The 22675-nt window shown below is 42.1% G+C and overlaps 1 protein-coding gene across 1 annotated transcript in view; it reads left to right on the forward strand.

Moving 5' to 3' along the window:
• Nucleotides 1-11777, forward strand: part of MINDY4 (MINDY lysine 48 deubiquitinase 4) — an 87664-nt gene extending 75887 nt beyond the window's left edge. Inside the window, exons 17-18 of the mRNA XM_060782648.2 lie at nucleotides 2244-2316; nucleotides 10305-11777. Of these exons, the coding sequence (XP_060638631.2) occupies nucleotides 2244-2316; nucleotides 10305-10353 (122 nt within the window). The 3' untranslated portion in view covers nucleotides 10354-11777. The remainder of the gene's footprint in view (nucleotides 1-2243; nucleotides 2317-10304) is intronic.
• Nucleotides 11778-22675: the final 10898 nt, after the last annotated feature.

The following is a 22675-nucleotide window of genomic DNA, read 5'->3' on the forward strand; positions in this document are numbered from 1 at the left end:
AGAAGGCTGAGAGGGGACATAATAGCTGTGTTTCAATATTTGAAAGGATTACATAGAGGAGAGGGCAAGTTTCTTTTCTGCTGAACTGGAGACTAGGACACGACGGAGTCATGGATTCAAATTTCAGGAATGAAGATTCCACCCAAACAATAGACAAAACATTCTGATGATAAGAGCTGTTCAGCAGTGGAATATGCTCCCTGTGAGTCTGGTGGAGTTTCCTTCCCTGGAGGTTTATAAGCAGAGCTTGGGTGGCCATCTGTTGGGAGTGTTTTGATTGTGTTTTCCTGCATGGCAGAAGCAGGTTGAACTTAATCGTCCTTGTGGTCTGTGATGCACTCCCTCCTCCCTTTCTCTCTTCCATGATCATACATGGCAAGAGCAAACTGCAGCTCAAGAGAACTTCCTACCCAAATGTTGGAAGTGTAGTTTGATCCAAAGGCCTTTTCACACCACCTATTTGAAGCACATTGGCATCCCTTGTCCTGACTGGATCCAGTGGACTTCTTGGATTTGTTGTTTGGTGAGAAATTACAACAATGGTTCCCACCCTTTGGTCCTCCAGGTGTTGTGGACTCCCAGAAATGTTAGGAATTGTGGGAGCTGAAGTCCAAAAGAACAGGAGAACCAAAGGCTGAGAAACAATGCACTAGAACTGGATGGCTGAGAATCTTAAACTGAAAATCCTAGGGTTCCAGAGGAAGGAAACATGATAGTTAAAGTAGAAAGATAGTGCTATAATTTGTGTGGATTGATTGGGCCCTAGCTTTCTAATCCCAGACACACCAGGAGTTTGATCAAATCATAGAATCATAGAGTGGAAGAGACTCCAAGGTCCATCCAATCCAACCCCATTCTGCCAGGCAGGAGCATTTATTCAAAGTCCTCCCAAACAATGGCCATCCAGCCTCCATTTAAAAATCTCCAGAGAAGGGGTCTTCACCACACAGAGAGACAGCAGAATATTCTATTGCCAAACAGCTCTTACTATCAAAAAGTTCTTCCTAATGCTTAGATGGAATCACTTTTCTTGTACTTTAGACAAATTTATCCAGGGAATGTCAAGGCCTTCCTTGGCAATCCTGGAAATTACCCTTTTCCTTATTGAGAGTGGAAGAACATACAGTTGAGCCTTCAGTTTCCACTGGGATTTGGTTCCCCTATGGGTATAAAATCTAAAGATGCCCAAATCTCATTATATGCAATGGAATTGTGAAATAGGTCCTGTATATAAAATGTTTGTTTTGATTTTGATATTTCGAAGCTGTGGATAGTTGAATTAATGGATATGGAGAGCTAAATGGACCACAAAAAGATGACAATTCAAGCTACAATTGTCCTTTTTTTTCTCCCCAGATTAGGTTGACCTGTGATCATGAAATTTCTCAAAGCCCATTTTAAGATGTGATTGAAAACAAGTTAATTATATAATGCCATTTGCCTTTACCCTTTAATGACTTCCCCTTATTTCTGCCCTGTTGACTCCCTGTACTTAAGTGTAAGTTTCTCCTTATAAGCAATTGTAACTCTTTGGCTTTTTCTTTCCCACCTCCAGTCAACACTGTGAGTGCCTTGGTATCTTCCCAGTCTTTTTATTCTCCTGCAGGTTTCCATGTAGCTGCTTACGCCATTGATTCTCTTGCTTTCACAACACACCCACAGGTCTAATCATCCTCTCCCCTCCAACAGCTTAGTGCTCCAAAGCTGAGAAACTGCTATTCATAAAGGTTACGAAGGGAAATGGAGTGGGTGTTCTGAAACTGAGAGCTGTCATTTAGTAAAATATACAATAAAAGGTTTGGAGGAGTGGAATTCAGTGCTGAGATCTGGAATTTTCTTCAACTCCATGTTGATTTCTGGCAATGTGCAGCTGTGTCTGGAACAAAATAAGTGTAAAAAAATATTTTCACATTTTTTATTTTCATAAAAAAATCCCAGAGTACTAAACAATAATCTAAAAATGTCCAAAACCGCTCCTAATCTTATTTAGCAGGAAGAAAAGTGAAATTAGTAACTGTTTCAGGCATAATGGATATTCCCTGGTTTTGTAAGAGGAAGAAGAAACAGGTGCAAATGGAAGTCACCTCTTTCCTTCTTATCTGCAAATCTTTCTCAGTGCCTACCCACCCATCCCTCTTTTGACCTGATGAATAGACTTTTCTTAGGACATTCCACCTTGAGGCATTTTGGCAAACCCGTGTTTATGGGATGACAGTGCATGTGTATCTGACTTTTCTCTGCAGATACATCACAGCCCTATGTTGAAGACAAAGAGAATGATCTTGTTCCTCCACTCGAACATTGCATTCGCACCAAGTAAGTCAAAAACATTGTTGAAGAAGAAGATGGTCCCATCCCCAATCCACACCCCTGATTTCTTAACAGACTAATTCTGCAATGTGCATATATTCTTCAAGAGTTACATGGTAGAAATTATCAATTCCACTTTATAGAAGGCACACATGCTACAGACAGGGAGATCCTGGCATGACAAATTATCATTCCTTTAAGGTCTATGTTCATTTCCATAATCTTAGGTTGGGAATGTTTCATTTCCTGCCAGAGCAGTGTGCTGGTGATAATATTTCCTAACCCATGTGAGTGTAAGTGGATCCTATTCCTGTACATGCCTACTTTTGGTCATTGTGAAGGATGACATTCCCTTTTCCCACTTGCAATAACCAAAGTTGTATCCTGCAGACCTCCTGTAGACCTTCTGAAGCTCTTCAACCATGTCCATTTGTCCCTCAAATTGGGAGAAAGGGATTCCAGAAGTGTCTGGCTATGTCCCTATAACCAAACATAAAGTTATTAGATCAGCTCAAAAGACCTTCATGGACGTCTGCAGAGATTGCTAGGCAGTTCTTGAGATTCATTTGTACATGGTGTAAAGCCATTTGAGAATGCTTTAGACAAATCCATTTTCATGCAAAAAATAACATACTTTTTGAACAGAAAATATGTTGTTGCTGTTGTTGTTGGTGTTAATGCCCCCCTGGTGGCACAGCTGGTTAAACCGCTGAGCTGCTGAACTTGCTGACCAAAAGGTTGGTGGTTTGAATCCGAAGAACGGGGTGAGTGCCCACTGTTACCCACAGCTCCAGCCAACCTAACAGTTCAAACACATGCAAATGTGAGCAAATCAGTAGGTACCACTTCTGCAGGAAGGTAACAACACTCCATGCAGTCATACTAGCCACATGACCAGCAGAATAAATATTATTATTTATATCTTGCTTTATCTCTCCCGAAGGAAACTCAAAGTGGCTTTACATGAAAGCATTAGCATACAGTTCAAAAAGTGTACATATGCAATGTTTTGTTTTTTAAAAAAAGAAATAAAAGAAAATACATTTCTGGTATACGGAATATGTTTTGTACAAAGAAGTAGATTCTTCTGATCAGACTAAAACTCAGAAGGCTTTGCAAACTGCAAAGAATCTTACTACTCCCAATGGGGAGTTCCTGGGCAGCGGGAAACACTTTCTTTTGCCAGGTAATGAAAAATGGGAAATATGCTTCCATCCCTAATAGGCAAGAAGCTATAACGGGTGTTTCCTCACTACTTCCACTATGTTGGGGGATGTTTGCCTGTTGCTTTCTGTCAGTTGGACACCTGTTAAAGACACGGATCCCCAGGTCTATTAAAAACATCACAGTCCTTTCAAAAGCAAGCTGTAAATCTGTTAGGTTTACTCTCTCTGGTTATTTCCCAGCTCATTTCTGCTGGCCTGACAAAGGTTTTTCCTGGCCCATTTCCTTCTCAAGCAGAAGGCCATGTACAATCTTCCTTGGCTAGCTTCCTGTTACAGATCCTGCAGAAACTGTATGAGCCACTGTTTTGAATAGGGAAAATATTTTGTTGTAACATGTCATTGGGAAGCAATGCAGGATGCAGACTGGAATTGCAAGCAAACTTCCTTTCATCTTGTCTTCAACAATGCCGGTTAAATTGTGCACAGACATTATCTTCTGGGTGTTTCCAGGGACTGTGTTTCCGCCACTGTTGAAATCTTTGTTTGTTGGAACCTCACGGTCCCTTTTGTCATGAACAGTCTTTCCCTTCTAGTCTCATTTCATGTTTATTTATTTATTTATTTATTATACTTGTATACCGCCTTTCTCAGCCTATCGGTGACTCAAGGCAGTTGCTTACAGGTGATAGCTTTTTTCTTCAAGCTTGAGAACAGCTTGATGAAAATAGTTATGCAATACAAGGCTTGCCTTTATCTTGCGCAGAGGTTTAGTTTGTTTGCCTCAACAAGGATTATAGCCAGATGGGGAAGGGAATGATTGATTGTATATCAACCAGTTATGGTTCCCTGGAAAATAAGGATGGAAAGAATATTCAAAAATATTTTGAAATGGTTGAAAATGTGCTATTAGAGTATTAAGAACCCCTAACAAGAAAATCCCAAACTCACAAGAATCTGACATTCAGTATTAACTCTGTATGTAATCCCCCTTCAAGGGCCCCTGGTCTTTTATATAGCCTTTATTTGATGCTTCTTCTTGGCAGGGCAGTTGTCTGACAGTCAGATAGATCAACAGGTGTAGTTGCACATTTTTGTATATCATTTGTGAGCTAAGCACAGTGCTGCAAAACATAGGCAGTCCCCAAGTTATGAACAAGATAGGTTCTGTAGGTTTGTTCCTAAGCTGAATTTGTATGTAAGTCTGAGATGTCTATCTGTCGCCCCCTATGAATCATCTCAGAGATTGAGATCGTCTGGAGAGGCCCTGCTCTCGTTCCCACCTCCTTCGCAGGTGCGATTGGTAGGAATGAGAGACAGGGCCTTTTCAGTGGTGGCCCCTCAGCTGTAGAACTCCTACCCCAGCGATATTAGATCAGCTCCTTCCCTTCTGACCTTGAGAAAGAGGGTGAAAATGTGGCTTTGGGATCAAGCCTTTGGCAAATAACACAGTGCAATAGATGGACTTGGATATATGTGTAATGATTACCGGAATGGCCTGACTCTGATTGTGGATAATGTGGTTTTATCGTTGCAATTGTAATGTTTTATATGTTTTAATGCTCCTAATTTTGTTTAAATTTTGATTGAATGTTATTTAATTGTATATTGGATGTATATTGTTTTTAAGGCATTGAATTATTTCCTCGGCTGTAAACCACCTTGAGTCCCTCTTGGGGTCGAGAAAGGCAGGATACAAATAAGATAGGTAGATAGATAGATAGATAGATAGATAGATAGATAGATAGATAGATAGATAGATAGATAGCTTTGGGTAGCATATGGAAGGCTTAACCTCCCTGTGGTGTTTGTTTTGCTGTCTGTGCCCCTGTTCAAAAGATTTCACCTCAATTTCTGTCCATGTGAAAATTGGATCTTGAAAAAAATGGCTTGTGGAAACAAAGATTAGGGATAAAGCTTCGATTGAAACACCTTTTCCCCATGATCAGTGTATTTCCCTTCCAAGCGGTAGATTTCTTACTTTCTGTTATTTCACCCCCATTTGTAACTGTGAGTTGTTTGTAAGTCGGATGTCCGTAACTTGGGAATTGCCTGCATTTAGCAGTGAACAGTCTGAAGGATAATGATGTTCTGAACCATTAATGAATCCAAGAAGGGTGAATTATGTCAGTTTGTTTGGCAGTGGGGGCCACATGAAATCCTCCCCAAGTTTTGTTGTTGCTTACTTGCCAAAATGCACTTTCCTTTGTCCCAAGTTGGGGACCAACTTATCCTCCTTGTGAGCAAAAAGGCAGATTTGGCCCAGGGAGATTCCAGCTGCTGATCCCTACCTGACCTTTTTCGAGACCTTAATCAAAGACAGAGCCACCAACCCACCCGCTTCTTTTCTTCATGCCATTTCCAACCTCAGACTGCCAGCAAAGCTTCCATCCACCCATCCCTTGCAACTTGAGTTTCCAAACATCTGTGCAAGCAGCAATGCTCTAATCCAAGCACTGAAAGGAATGTGCGTTTCGTGAGCTTTTTGGCCCATGCCATGAGGCCTAATGTATTCCATGGCCCCAAGGAAATGAGCAAGACTCATATCTAAGTCCTGATCCTCTGTTGTTTTCTGTCTCCAAAGGAAATAACTTCTGATAGTTCTGCCTGCGGTGGTGGGAGGGAATCGCCTTTGTTCCTTTCTTGAGCTCAGTTGGAGCGCTGTATTTTGTTATGCCCCTAGACCCTTCTTTTGCTGGCATTTGCCTTGCTTTGGTCCATACCTGGGTGGAATGCAAAGCTTCTTTTTTTCAATCGGATGAGAATGTTCAGTCAAAATTGCCACAGGGGTGCATATAATATTAGTTACAGGAGGCAAGATATTTGATGATTAGAGTACCTAGTATGGTATGCTACATCCTAAGTTGCATTCAAGGTGTATATGAAACAGAAATGAATGTTATGTTTAGACTTGGGTCCCTTCTCCAAGATCTCTCATTATGTATATGCACGTATTCCAAAATCCAAAACAATCCAAAATAAGGAACACTTCTAGTCCCAAGTATTTCAGATAAGAGATGTTTAACCTGTGCTTCCATGTTCCTACAATGGGAAGACAGATTCTTTGGTTCTGTCTGCTTTTTGATTCTTTTGCTTTGGTCATCAGGCACCATGCTTGAAGTGTGGGGGATATTCTTCACCCCCCCCCCCCCAATAAGGATGGTCTTCTGTGATGTAGAAATGACTCTGAGCATTTCTTTCATTGCATTTCCACTAGGGCAGAGAAAATGTCTGTACAGATTTAAATGTTCCATTAATGAGTGCCACTCGTAGGACAATATATAGGATTGCAGTCTGTAATGTACTGGCAAACTCGAGTCCAGAAACAACAAGCTTTCAAAAACAGTTGATTGCTCAGACTGATACCTTACATATACACAAGTATTCTTAAAGCACAAAGCAGTTCAAATATTTTCGTGGACTTCCATTCAATTCACCACTCTGAAGAAGACCTACATGCCTTCCTGAGTCCCCCATTTGGAGTAGAGAAGAGACGGGGTAGAAATACCATAAATAAATAAATAAATAAATAAGTCACTCTAAACCAGTGTTTCGCAACCTGTGGGTCCCCAGGTGTTTTGGCCTACAACTCCCAGAAATCCCAGCTAGTTTACCAGCTGTTAGGATTTCTGGGAGTTGAAGGCCAAAACATCTGGGGACCCACAGGTTGAGAAACACTTTTGCAGAAGCATACATTGAGAAAACAAAAGTGCTCTTCCAGCAGTCACCAGCCAATCCTTCTGCAATGCCAGAGATACAGCTTAATGGTGTAACATTAGAAAATGTTGACCATTTCTGCTACCCTGGCAGCCACCTCTCCACAAAAGTCAGCACTGACACTGAAATACAACACCGCCTGAACTCTGTGAGTTCAGCATTTTTCTGAATGAAGCAGAGAGTGCTTGAGGATCGGGACAGCCGTAGGGAGACCCAGGTGCTTGCTTATAAAACATCAAGTCCGCTGGACTTGCCATGTTATCCGAATGTCAGATCACTGTCTCCCAAAGCTACTACTTCCAACTCAAGAACAGAAAATGGAATGTTGGTGGAAAGGAAAAGAGATTGAAAGATTGGCTTAAAGCTAACTTTAAAAACTGTAGCATAGACACGAGAACTGGGAAGCCCTGGCCCTTGAGTGCTGTAAGTGGAGATCAACTGTGGCCAGCAGTTCTGTGGGATTTGAAGAGGCACGAATGAAAGGCGAAAGGGAGAAAAGTGCCAAGAGGAAGGTGTGTCAAACCATCTCTGACCAGGACTACCTTCCACCTAGAAACCAATTCCCTCACTGCGGAAGAACATGCAGATCAAGAATAGGGCTCTACAGTCACCAAGACACTACATTTGGAGGACCATCATGCTCAGACAAGGAGGGATCACATAAGTAAGTAAATAAGTAATTAATTCGGGGTTCAAATGAATTAAGTAGGTACCTCCCATCAACTCAAACAGCCCCTTTAATATAGGCACCAAGCCCCCAGTGTCACTAGGGCATTTGCTTGACCAAATCCTTTCCCACATTTCCTTTATTGATTCACAGGAGTCTTCAGATTTAGAATGGATGAGTCTTGGAGGATGCAGGCACCAAACAGGCTAATCCTATGACCTCAAATACCATCAAAGGGAAAATAGTTTGCAAGTAAATCCCCCTATTATTATTTATTTATTTATTATTATTTGCATTTGTTAACCGCCACTCTCAGCCCGAAGGCGACTCGTGGCGGTGTACAGAACATAGAACATAAAGACAACAGTTACAGTAAATTAAGATCATGACGTACATCAACTAACACACAACTAATTAAACTAAAAATCCGCTTCGTCTTGTTTGGGTCATAATCAAACTCGTGGTCATAGTCCATTCCGGTGGTCATTCCAATACATAGCACTTAATTGAAGGCCTTTTCGAAGAGCCAGGTCTTCAGGCCCTTACGGAAGGCCATGAGGGAAGGCGCCTGTCTAATTTCAGCAGGGAGGGTGTTCCACAGCCGGGGGGCCACCACCGAGAAGGCCCGCTCTCTAGTCCCCGCCAAGCGTGCCTGTGAGGCAGGCGGGACCGAGAGAAGGGCCTCCCCGGATCTCAAGGTCCTCGTGGGCTCGTAGGCCGAGATGCGGTACTCAAGGTATTTTGGGCCGGAACCGTTTAGGGCTTTGTAGGTTAGCACCAGCACCTTGAATTGGGCCAATGAATTTTGATGAGAGAAGTATTCTTGATTTCCATATTTAGTTATAAAAAGGACCAATAAACCCCCAAAACCACTTTTGTTTAGTCAATTGTCTACATTCAGCTCTGAGATTATTGCAAAGCTCATGAATCATAACTTAGAGAAAAGTCAGATAGCATTGAATACTACATAGTCCCATAACATTATTTTCAGAAGTTGCATTAATGTTGTTTTTAATGTTTTAATGATACTGGCTTGATGTTTATGCCATTTTAATTGCTTTGAAACCTTGTTTATTAAATGCATTAATTGTTTATTACCTCGGCGGCATTTTACAGAAAGGCAATATACAAGTACTTAGAATCAATAACATAATAAAATTGAATGGCATAGTCAACGTTCTCTCTTTAATATGCTCATACATCATTATAATGTTCTGCCATGTTATTGTTTAAATGGTTTTTAGTATGGATTAGGGGAGTTCAGATCAGTCTGCTTTCAGTCTATTCCAGTTTCACATCCAATTATGTTTCAAAAGCTACTTCCATCTTGCTTGCATATTATCTGCACTTTCCTGGGAAACCTGAAACAAAACATGCAGTGCTCTCTATTTTAAGGTATGTGTTTTATGATTTGAGCAAATAGCACATTTCATTTGTATGGACTTTTTAAAGCTGAAAACATTGCAAAATTCAGAGTAGGAGGAGATGGGAAGGATATTTCCCAAAACCTTTTGTCTTGTGAAGGTGTGAACAATATCAGAAAGTTTCAAAACATGGGCCAAATGGAACTCTTTAACATCTTTGGCATGGATTTTCTTTGGAAAAGGAATCTACACAAGCAGAATTTTTTCTGTAAACTCTACTTGAAAATTGTCATCTAGCAATAAAATAAGGTAAAGGTTTCCCCTGACATTAAGTTTAGTCGTGTCTGACTCTGGGGGGTGGTGCTCACCTCCATTTCTAAGTTGAAGAGCCGGCGTTGTCTGTAGACACCTCCAACATCATATAGCCAGCATGACTGCATGGAGCGCCATTACCTTCCCACAGAAGCAGTGCCTATTGATCTACTCAGATTTGTATGTTTTCAAACTGCTACGTTGGCAGAAGCGGGTCTAACAGCGGGAGTTCACTCTGCTCCCTGTATTCAAACCACCGACCTTTCAGTCAGCAAGTTCAGCAGCTCAGCGGTTTAACCCGCTGCACCACCAGGGGGGCCTAGCAATAGTACAACCAAAATACAGAGAGTGAATGCGGTGTAGTGGGTTGAGGTTTGGACTGGGACACCTGGAGACACTGGCATATCTCATATTATCTCAAGATTACCTCACTGATTCCTAAAATTCAAATAATTGATGGTTCAAACCAAACAAAATTGCACACCTTATTATCTGTTGCTTCTGCCCATTTGTTGCTGTTGTTGGTGGCCATTTGGGGAACTATTACAGTACAGCCATGAGCCTTGAAGTGGTTGATGGGAAGCCATAGAGGAGTTCTACTTTCAGAACTCTTCTGCTGCAACTAAGCTTTGTAGGATCCTGGCCCTGCTCAGTAATGGACTTCTGCTGGTTTAAATAGGACTTCTACCCCAGCAGTTCCAAGAGGAAGTAGGTAGGGCAGATGAGATGGTGGAAATCTCATTGGAGTAAAATCTTCTGTTTTGCCTTTAGGTGGAAAGGAGCTGTTGTTGACTGGAACGGCACAGAACCCATCCTGTGAGTGACCTGATCCATCATCAGCGGAGAGCAAACTTGTTCCCACGCTTTGGAGGAAGCTGGGCAGATGTAATTGGACCCTCCCATAGGACTGGATGATAGTGGGATTACATCTTAGTCCCTCTTTGGTGTAAACAGTGGCTATGTGCATGTGGACCTGCTTTCCTTTGCTATGTACAGTGTGAGAGAGCAGAAAAATCAACCTTGACAGCCAAAAATCAAGCTGCAGGAAAGAAGCAGTAAATCCGTCAACATGCTGGTTTCTGAATCCACCCCCACGTCCTGCAATTGTATCTACTTCACAACATGGATGGTACCCACATAGCTTTAGCAATGACTCTTTTCCACTTCCTGTATTGTAAATCAAGAAAACAGAAGTAGATATACACTCACAAAAGGTAGATGGAGTAATACCTGTGTGTCAAGGTAACCCAAAGCATCAGAAGAAAGGAGGTGGCTGGTAATATTTTGCTTCCATGATGTTTGGACATTATGGAGGCCCAAACTTAAAGGGGTTGTCCATCTTATATCAAGATATTGCTTGTCAATGAGAATTTTAGAGCTGAGGTCTAGCCATTGAAACTGAGGCACTATAAGGTATACTCTAGATCGATCACTTATTTGAAAAGATGTTGGGATGCTTTATGGTTCAGAGCTGGGCATTTTTGCTGGTCCGGAAATTAGATTCATCACCAAGCAAGTCTTCCATAATCCTTTCTCTGCAACCATCACAATTGGTTCCAATTATTAGATGACTGCATGTGAATCTATTTCCTGGCTGATAAACACGTTGAATGTAAATCCCAGGCAGGGAAACAGGCTATGTGAAATGCCTGACTCAAGAAAGAGTTACAGTAGAAAATATGCCTAGGGAGAGGATTTGCCCTGAGGAGACTAATCTCTACAATGACTAAAATGTCTAGACTGGATGTCCACCAGAGACGCATTTCCAATAATTTATGCATTGGAAACTAATATATAAAGACAATACAGAATATACTCTGAGGGACACAGGCGGGTGGTTTCTCCTTTGTTTGGTTAGATTAACTGAGTTTACAAAAGCAGTGGCTCCAAAGATGTGTTCATAGTCCTGTGCTCATGACACTGTCTATTTTCTAGGGAGAATTGGATCTGAAATCTTCATATCTGCTGATATCCTGCCTTTAGTGTTGTGCCCAATTGGGAAGAGAGAGGTCAGGAGAAAGGGGCCAGGAAGCTTCAAGTTTCTTATCCGTGCCTCACTTGTGCCTTAGGATCTTAGAAGTGAAAGATACCTGCTGAAATGTATCATTGTTTAGGAGTGATCGTTGCAATAGAATAGTGAATTAGTATGACACTGCCTCCTTGGAACTTGGAAATGTGTTGAATGAAACTACTTGGTGGGTATTTTTAATGTCATTTTGTAAATAAAAGTGGGCCTGAAAAGGATTGTGTTTTTTTTTTCTTCTGTTGCTGGTTACTCAAGAGATTGAGTTTTCTCCTTGAAAGTTGTGCCCAAGATAGATGGTCTGTGACGGACCTTTTTGAGGTGATTTGCAGAATTAATCCATGAAAGACACTGGTATTTATTTATTTTTTGTATCAGAAGTGAACTGAGGGTACAGCTGTAATGTATTTAGAAGAAAAACACACAAACAAAATTAAAAACTTGGCATTATGCTAAATTTTCTTTGACCAGAAGCTGTCCACTTGGAGTGTATCTGGTGTTGCTATAAGTAGGTCCTCCATTGTGCATGTGGTAGGGCTCAGGCTGCATTGTAGTAGGTAGTCTGTGGTTTGCTCTTCTCCACATTCGCATTTCATGGACTCGACTTTGTAGCCCCATTTCTTAAGGTTGGCTCTGCATCTCATGGTGCCAGAGTGCAGTCTGTTCAGCACCTTCCAAGTCATCTAGTCTTCTGTGTGTCCAGGGGGGAGTCCCTCATTTGGTATCAACCATGGCTTGAGGTTCCGGGTTTGAGCCTGCCACTTTTGGACTCTCACTTGCTGAGGTGTTCCAGCGATTATCTCTGTAGATCTTAGAAAACTATTTCTTGATTTAAGGTGTTGGCATGCTGTCTGATATCCGAACAGGGGATGGGCTGGAGATGTCACTGCCTTGGTCCTTTCGTTATTGGCTGCTACATCTCGGTGGATGTCAGATGGTGCAATACCAGCCAAACAGTATAATTTCCCCAGGGGTGTGGGGCTTAGACATCCTGTGATAATGCATACACTGGTAAATGCTCATCTTAAACAACTACACAGAACATGGATCCTAAAGCAGAGACAATACAACCCTGATACAAACCTAGATGCCAACTCTGCCTCCACATTTTTCTTTGCAAGCAATATTATAGGGACCAAGGACATCTCCCACAGCATCAGAGGTAACATTTACTTGCTCTTCCCTCCAGTGTGATTTATGCCATCCTATGCCAGCAATGCCCCTCTATACTCTACATTGGAGAAATAAAACAGTCTGGAAAAAAGATATTAGGGCTGAAAGATAAAGGGGAGTTAGGTCAAGGAGGAGAATTTAAAATGAAAACATTGGAATGGGCAACCGATGGAGAGCTATCAAAATGGTCAAAATAGTAGGCCAAAAAGATAATCTTAGCTACCAAATAGAAAGCAGGAGGCAGTGATGAAATAATGGAAGAAAAATCTATTTTAAGACTACTTCAAACTGCAATCTATATAGTGTAAGTGTGTCATTTACTCCTTAGTGCATATAGCTCAAAAGCTCATTGTTTTCCAAGTTAATATTGCAACTAGTCGACACTTTGCTGCCTTATTCTTCTATTCAATGTTGAGAGGGCTGACAATAGTTGCTACCAAGGCCAACTCCCAGGGAGCAAACAATCCTTCCTACTGCTAAATACAATGCTGTCTTCCTGTTGGCTGTGTAAACCGCGGATGATGGGCTCAGCTGGCTCCAGCGCACAGGAACTTCCTACATATTAGCAGCCTTTTATATATTCGTTTTTCTTTGAAGCCTCCAACTGCGATCACCAAAATAAGGAAGCAATCTGTGTTGGATTACAAAATGAAGTGTAATGAATTTTTTGGGGGAAAGGATCTAATCGGTACTTGACCATGCTGTGTGGGGTGGCGGATTCTGGGCATTGCAATCTGAAATAATCACTTTCTAATACTCTTAATTCTCGGACAGCAAGGATGAAAGTGCAGGCTTCCAGATGTTGAATATTCAGCTTTCTCCATGACTTGTGGTTAAAGAAAATAGATCTCTGTGATGGCTTTCATTTAGCAGAACTCAGTGATTGGGAAATTTGGGAAACTGTAATCCAAAATTTGTTTTCTGCTGCTCTGGAGACTAGGACTTGGAACAATAGCTTCAAACTATAGGAAAGGAGATTCCACCTGAACATTAGGAAGAACTTACTAACTCTGAGAGCTATTCAGCAGTGAAACTCTGGTGGAGGCTTCTTTTTTGGAGGCTTTTAAGCAGAGGCTGGATGGCCATCTGTCAGGAGTGCTTTAAATGCACTTTTCTTGCTTCTTGGCAGAATGGGGTTGGACTGGATGGACTACAAGGTCTCCTCTAACATCAGGATTCTATGATTCTATGGTAATCCTCTTATTATTTGTTTATTTTTATCCTGCTTTTCCCCCAAGGGTGGGATTCAAAGATGCGAACAATGGTTAAAACAGCACAAGTTACATGACACAAAATGCGCAACATCATGACCCCAAATAAAACATAAACAAATAGCACATTAAATAAACCATATACAGCAGGCGTAATAAATACGATGTACTATTAAAATTCCATGGGCCTCAGGCCACTGAGTTATCCATAAAAACATTATACTAAAGATCCTTGAGTCACTGATAGGCTGAGAAAGGCGGTATACAAATAGAGTAAATAAACAAACAAATAAATAAATAGTAGCTCTGCAACCTTAGACTGTGTAAACATTGCCAAGTCTGAGATAGCCTACAGTGATGTACCTTACCAATAGCTGCCTGGTCATTGCCTATTATAGGTTATCGGGAAAGCCCTGATTCCACAGAAAGGTTTTAACTTGTGAGCGAAAGGCCAGTAAAAAGAAGGCTGATTGCACCTCTTTGGGAAGGGAATTCCAGAGCTGCGGAGCCACCACTGAGGAGGCCCTCTCTCACGTTCCCACTTGTGACCGCAGTGAGACCTAGAGAAAGAGCCTCTCCTGATGATCTCAGGGCTCATATGGTCTGATAGGAGGAAAGTCCCTCAAGAAGGCTGAGCCCAAACCTCTGTACATATTCAGATCCTTATTTCTAATTTTAAAAATGTATACTAATAAGCCAATGGACAAAAGGGAGGCTATAACAGAGTTGAGGAAATCCCAAAGTGAGCAAAAGCACCCCAGCAAAACACTCTGACAAAACCATAGGGGCACTGGGTTGTTGTAGATTTTTTGGGCTGTCTGGCCATGTTCCAAAAGCATTCTCTCCTGACCTTTCGCCTGCATCTATGGCAGGTATCCTCAGAGGTTGTGAGGCCTGTTGGAAACTGGGAAACTGGGTCACTGCTTTGGGGCTGCAGTCCTTCAAATCATTTCCAACTTTGGGCAGCCCTAAAGCAACCCTGTCACAGGATTTTCGTGGCAAGATGTGTCCAGATGTTTAATCTCTAAACGTGTATTTAGGTTTACATGTCTCGCTTTATGCCAGAAGAAAACAACTGCATGGGCAACCCCAACCCCTTCTGATTTCCTTCCCATTTGTCAATGCAGTGGGATTGAGTCCCTTGCTAATAACCCTTGATCAGCGAGTTAGGAGCAACGCCTGGGCCTCTTGCCAAAGTAGCAATTTTGAGCTTCTGTGTTACCTTCAGAAGTGGGAGACGCCCTTTCCCCTTGCAATCTCGAAGCCTTCTCAAGAGAGAAGGGTGGCAAAATGTAGGAATGTCAAGTGTGCAACTTTATGTGCTGTGTGTTGGGCTGGTTGCCCAATCATCTAAAACTCATTTGGCACAGACCTGCAAATCCCCAGCGAGGAAATATGCCAGACATCCCTCACCCTGCTTTGCAAGAAGTATTTATTAGTTTGCAAAATGCCATGGAAGAATGCATCGGGCAAACACAGACTGACCTTTCTGCCATTAGTTGACACACAGAAAGAATAGGCTCCCTGAATTATGACCAGGAAACCTAATCCTTTTTTCCGGATGTTGGTTAAATCTTGTTGATAATAACTTAAGCTGGTAATTTTAAAAAATACCTGCCCTGGCATACAAAGAGGAGCAGATGGAGTAGGTGGCCAAGTTTTGATGGATCTGAACAGCAAAATTTGGAAGGTCAGGTAGTACAAAGTTAATGGGAATTGGTCGTTCTGAAGGCAGGTGTGGCAGGTGTGGCTGGAAGAATGGGAGAATGAATCATTTCTGAATGTTTTATCTTACTCCTCAAGAATGTAAGAGTTTCTGCATAACACTAACCATGGTTTCAAATTTTACTGGGGAAAATTCATTTGTGCAAAAATACAAATAAAAAATGGATTTCATGTCAGGCGACATGTCTCTTGCACAAAATACAGTAGTAGTCTCTTATCCATGGGTTTGATATCCATGGTTTTACTTTTCCTTACTCTTAAAAATATCCTCGGCCCAGAAGTGTTTGTGGGACTTTTAAGTCTTCTGGTGCAATTCTATAGTACATGTCTTGCCCAAGTACAATCGAAATAGAGGTAGGTTAGGCAAAGATTTTCCCCTGACATAAAGTCCAGTCATGACTGACTCTGGGAGTTGGTGCTCACCTCCATTTCTAAGCTGAAGAGCCGGCATTGTCCGTAGACACCTCCAAAGTCATATGGCCAGCATGACTGCATGGAGCACAATTATCTTCCCATCGGAGCAGTACTTATTGATCTACTCACATTTGCATGTTTTCGAACTGCTAAGTTGACAGAAGCTGGGGCTAACAGTGGAAGCTCACGCCGCTCCCCATAATAGACCATTCCATTAGCAAGTTTAGCAACTCAACGGTTCAACCCACTGTGCCACCGGGGGCTCCTTAATATAGAGGATTTAGTGTTAATCATGGCTTCAGTTATGAGTAAGCCTATTTGTCTTGGAATATATCCCTCATAGATGTGGGGGTCATATTGTACATTCTTGCACACACATATACTAGAGTTTTGCATAGGACACACAGGACAGCAGTTTCAAGTTGCAATTCAAAATGGAAGAGCCTTGTTTGACATTGCCCCTTGTAAATATTTGCTCAATTGTGTGAAACTTGGCCACACAGATTTTTCTGGAAAAAATAGGAATCTGGCTTGATTTGTCCACCAATACCATTCACTCACCAAACTCCAGACTCTACCTTGATTTCAAGACTAGATATGGGTATTTATTTATTTATTTATTTATTTAGAGTTTTTATAACCCGGTCTTCTCAACCTCCGGAGAGGGACTCAGGCCGGCTAACAACAGAGGATACAGTACAATAAGATAAAACAAATATACATCATCAATGTATGTGGTAGCTTTAAAAGCAAATGTGATTCTAGGTTGTGTCAATCAGAACATGGTGTCTATCAAGAAAAGTCATAGTCCCATTCTATTCTACTTTGGCCAGACCTCACCTGGAATAGCCCTGTGTCCAATTCTGGGTATTTCAGTTCAAGAAGGATACAGCAAACCTGTAACATACCCAAGGGAGGGAAACTAAAAGGACCAAAGGTCAAATCCACAAATCCTCAGGGAGCTAGCTATGTTTAGGCTGGAAAAGAGAAGGTTGAGAGGGGTGATACATATGTTTAAGTATTTGAAAGGATATCCCAGTGGTTCTCAACCTGGGGTCCCCAGATGTTTTTGGCCTACAACTCCCAGAAATCCCAGCAATTTACCAGCTGTTAGGATTTCTGGGAGTTGAAGGCCAAAAACATCTGGGGACCCCAGGTTGAGAACCACTGGGATATCCTATTGGGGAGGGAGCAAGCTTCTTTGCTGCTTCTCCACAGTCTAGGATATGGAGCAATGATGTCAAACTACAGGAAAAAGAGATTCCATCTACATGAGGAAGAGCTTCCTGATGGTAAGAGTTGTTTGATAGTGGAACATCAATACATTCCACTGTTGAACAAGTCCAGTCCTCATTCTTTGTCATGTTTATCTGGAATCCCTTTGGAAATTTTTCACCCAAAACTGGGTGGCGATTGGTTGGAAGTGCTTGGATTGTGGAGAAGAGGGCTAGGCTGGATGGCCCTTGGGATCTACCCCATGTTTCTATGAACCAAAATACTTAATCCAACATAACAGTGGATTTTTTATGAACCTAAAGTACAACAGTCGTGACATTTTGGGATCCCTCTGCCTTTGTGCTTTTCTTTGCATAACCCATTCCCACCTCCCAAGGCCAGGGATTAACCAGAGAAGGACGAAACGTGCCTGCAGCTTGACATATCGTGTTCACACATAACTGGGCAGGAGTTGGATGGGACAAAAGCACAATGTATTTCCTCCTTTTTATTGTTCATTTCATGTCATGCCAGCAACGTTTGATTTAGGAAACCCTAATCATGAAGCACGGGTGTTTTTCAGGGCCCTTCCCGAAAGCTTTCCAACATTTCGGCGACTGTTCTCTAGGAAGTTTGGCCTCTCCCGTCTTCCTGAGGGGGTTGTACGCACGTTGCCTTTTACATTTTTTTATTAAAAAAAACCCTTTCTTTTAACATAAACATGACAGGGGTTTGTTTATAAAGACTAAATCCCTTTTTTGTCATTTCAACAATCTGTTTCCTTTTGGCTTTGGGGTTGTGTGAGCTTACCCTTGTAAATCAGACTGTCCACCAACAATGAATATTTCTCCTAGATGGTAACCATGTTCGTGATTTGTGGGACATTATAACCCATTCCGTTTCTTCCAAAGATGGTCTTCTTCTGGATTCCTATCTGACATAGGAAGCTTTTGGTAAGGTCAGCTTAGTGAGCTACAATTTTCAGAACTTATTTGACCCACTGTCTCCAGAAAGTTCAGTCAGCTCTATGAGGAAAGATCAAGGAAATCAAGACGTTGCATTGGGTTGGGTTAGAAACAGTGAAGGCAGGCATGTAGCCAGGGGTGTATGTGTGGCTTGGGGGGCTTCAGCCCTCCACCACCCCCCCCCCCGAAATTCTCATGGTGGTCCGTGAGAAGGCCTTACTGGTACATTATTTAAACTGTTATGTTTATTCATATCATGATCTGATCACCATGCTCAATATATCCCATATGTATGGGGGTATTGGGGTAACCATACAAAAGGTTTGCTAGGGTAGACCCTCTTTCACTCAGACTCAGCCCCTCCCCCCCCGAATCAAACTCAGCTCCCCCCGAAACAAAATCCTGGCTACGGGCCTGAGTGAAGGTGTTTCTAATGCCAACAAAGCAGATTTCCTGACTCTAAATCTCTGCCTATCATCAGTAATGGACTGGATGAAGGCAAACAGATTGAAAATCCAGACAAGAAAGAGGTATTCCTGGTCAGTTGGAAGGCAGATCAGGGAATAGGGACCCAGCCTATGCTGGATGGGGTCTCACTCCCGCTGAAGACACAGGTCCCCAGTTTGGGGGTCCTCCTGGACTTGGTGCTGAATCTGGAGGCCCAGGTACTGGTGGTGGCCAGGAGGGCCTTTGCACAATTAAAACTTGTGTGCCAACTGCTCCCATTCCTTGAGAAGCCAGATCTGGCCACGGTGGTACATGCTTAGTTACATCCTGTCTGGACTACTGTAACATGCTCTACATGGGGCCTGCCTCTGAAGAGTGCTCAGAAACTTCAGCTAGTCCAAAGAACTGCAGCCAGGTTGCTCACTAGGGCTGGTGACAGGGATTGGACAATCCCCTGTTACAGCAACTCCATTGGCTGCCAGTCTGTTTCCAGGCACAATTCAAAGTGCTGGCTATGACCTTTAAAGCCCTAAATAGTTCAGGTCCAGGGTATTTGGCCAACCACATCCCCTTGTACCAACCTGCCCAGTCCCTGAGATCTTTAGGAGAGGGCCTTCCCTCGGTCCCACCTCCATCTCAAGCTCAACTGATGGGAACGAGAGAGTGGGCCTTCCTTCTCAGTGGCAAATGCCCCTCCACTCTGGAACTCCCTTCTTCCCAGGGAAGCCAAAATGGCCCCCTCCCTGCTGTCCTCTATGCAGCAGACTAAAACCTTCTTTTATTCAGGCAGGGTTTTAAAGAAGTAGGGTTTTAAGATTGTCAGTGGCTGCTGTGATTTTATATGCTTTTAATGATGCTTAATATTGTTTTAACACTCATTTATTTGTATATTTTAAGTTGTGTTGCAATGCTTTTAGTAGGGCTGGGCGGTTTCGTTTCGTTAATTCGTAATTCGTTAAAAATTCATTATTTTTTTTTATAATGAAGCGATAACGAACCATTCTGGAGCAACTTAAAAACGAAACAAATTTTTAAATTCGTTTCGTAAATGCTTCGGATTCGTTATGTATTTGTTTCGTTATCAGTTTGAGGTCGTTTCGTTATTATTTCCGCATGTCTGGGGCAAGTTTTATAGTTGTTGTTTGTTTAATCAGTGAAAAAAATATATAAATATCACACCAACAGTCAACCACAGAGGGAGAGGGAAGCTTCAGAAGTTCCCCCTGTCCCATTTGGAGGTTTTTTAGCGTATTGCGCGCTCGCGTCCGCCATTAACGAATCGATTCGTTATTGTTTCGTATTTGTTTCGTTAATGTTTCGTAATTTTTTTTACATTTACGAAATTTTGTAAATATCGAACTTTTTAAAAGAAAAATTTCAGAATTCTTTTAAATATCAAACGCAAAAACCCCCAAAAAACGAATCGATTTTAGAAACAAATTTTCCCGTTGTTACCCAGGCCTAGCTTTTAGTTATGACCTGCTTTGAGAGTCCAAATAGAGAGAGAAAGTTGATATAAATAAGCATGATAATAATAATAATAATAATAATAATAATAATAATAATGGTGAGATAGACAGCGTAATGAGTGCCACACAGAACAATGGTTGAAAAGGGTGTTATACAGGATATAAACTGGTTCACTGTGATTCCAGACTATTCCAGATAATATTTGCCATAATATTAAACATTAGCCTTGCTGGCTGGGGCTGATAGGAGTTGTAGTCCAAAATATTTGGAAATTGGCAAAAGGATGGACTGCTTCATGGAACATCACAAAAACTCAACCAAATCCAGCCATACAGCTTTGCGCCAGTTAGTTTTTGGTCGTGAACTCCCATTTGGACACTTGGTCCTCAAAGTAACTTATTCAAGTTCTGAGTGGGGACTTATCTTTTTAAAAGTCTATATAGTTGTTATTCACCAGTATAATGCTAGACCAGTAGGAATCAATTCTTTTAACAAAATTAATTTGTGGTTGACAGAAATGGAATATGTTGATTTACCTAACAGAGCATAGGAGCAGACAACTCAGAATAGTTTTCATGACATGTATAGTTGTTTTTGCTTTGAACTTAAGCAAACTAAACTAAAGAGTCTCCACATTGACCATATGTGCAGATTCAAATGGCATTACATTGCAGTGCAGATCCAGCCGATGATTCCTGCTGGTGTTAAATCACCAACAGGATTCATAGAATCATAGAATCAAAGAGTTGGAAGAGATCTCATGGGCCATCCAGTCCAACCCCATTCTGCCAAGAAGCAGGAATATTGCATTCAAATCCCCCCTGACAGATGGCCAGACAGCCTCTGTTTAAAAGCTTCCAAAGAAGGAGCCTCCACCACGCTCCAGGGCAGAGAGTTCCACTGCTGAACAGCTCTCACAGTCAAGAAGTTCGTCTTCATGTTCAGATGGAATCTCCTCTCTTGTAGTTTGAAGCCATTGCTCCACATCCTAGTCTCCAAGGAAGCAGAAAACAAGCTTGCTCCCTCCTCCCTGTGGCTTCCTCTCACATATTTATACATGGCTATCATATCTCCTCAGGCTAAACATGCCCAGCTCTTTAAGCCGCTCCTCATAGGGCTTGTTCTCCAGACCCTTGGTCGTTTTAGTTGCCCTCTGGACACATTCCAGCTTGTCAATATCTCTCTTGAATTGTGGTGCCCAGAATTGGACACAATATTCCAGATGTGGTCTAACCAAGGCAGAATAGAGCATGGGGAGCATGACTTCCCTGGATCTAGACACTATGCTCCTATTGATGCAGGCCAAAATCCCATTGGCTTTTTTTGCCGCCACATCACATTGTTGGCTCATGTTTAACAAGGACTCCAAGATCTTTTTCACACGTACTGCTCTCGAGCCAGGCATTGTCCCCCATTCTGTATCTTTGCATTTCGTTTTTTCTGCCTAAGTGGAGTATCTTGCATTTGTCCCTGTTGAACTTCATTTTGTTAGTTTTGGCTCATTTCTCTAATGTGTTCAGATAGTTTTGAATCCTGCTCCTGTCCTCTGGAGTATTGGCTGTCCCTCCCAATTTGGTGTCACCTGCAAACTTGATGATCCTGCCTTCTAGCCCTTCATCTAAGTCATTAATAAAGATGTTGAACAGGACCGGGCCCAGGACGGAACCCTGTGACACTCCACTTGTCACTTCTTTCCAGGATGAAGAGGAAGCATTGGGGAGAATCACCCTCTGGGTTCGTCCATTTAACCAATTACAGATCCACCTCACCGTAGTTTTCCTAGCCCACATTGGACTAGTTTCCATTCCTTGTTTTAAACATAGTACATTTTAAATATTTTACCACTAGTTGTATGACAGGAGGTTGAACTAGATGGTCCTTGGGCTTCCCTCCAAGTCTGTAATTTAATGATTGTAAAGTTAAACGTTTGGGGGAGTGAAATCACAGATGCCTCCCTTTTTCTGTTTTGCTTTTTCCGACGCCTTCAAAGAGACCCGCATGCCCCTTTTTCAAATGAACAGGACTGAACTTCTTGTTCCAGGATTTGGAAGAACGACTGTACGGCTGTACAAGGGACGGTCAGTTTGGTCTGGAGCCTTTTCCTGCTGACATTTTTGGACATCCACAGTCCCGGGTGTAGGAAACAGCCTCTGGCAACTCTATTCGCCTTTCCATGGCACGGCTCAACACGTGCCAGAGAATGCTCTGTGCACACAATAAGCATGTTCAGAAGGGGTTACAGCCTTGCCGCTCCTCTTCAACAGCCCTCTCTTTTGTGGAATCCAAATTCCACACAACTAAGAGGTTTCAAGCTCAGCTGCCTGGAATGTTGTTTCAAAAATTGGGGGAGAAAGAAATGTGTACATGTGCAAAAAGGAAGCAAAGAAGACCCCTTGTAGTTCCATTCTTTACAGGGGGAAAATCCTAACCTTTTTGCTAAAGACTAAGTTAGCATGTCACTGATAAACACAGCTTTGAAATGTTCATTTATGACACAAT

Source organism: Anolis sagrei, chromosome 6 (assembly GCF_037176765.1).
Source record: "Anolis sagrei isolate rAnoSag1 chromosome 6, rAnoSag1.mat, whole genome shotgun sequence".
Classification (NCBI taxonomy): domain Eukaryota; kingdom Metazoa; phylum Chordata; class Lepidosauria; order Squamata; family Dactyloidae; genus Anolis; species Anolis sagrei.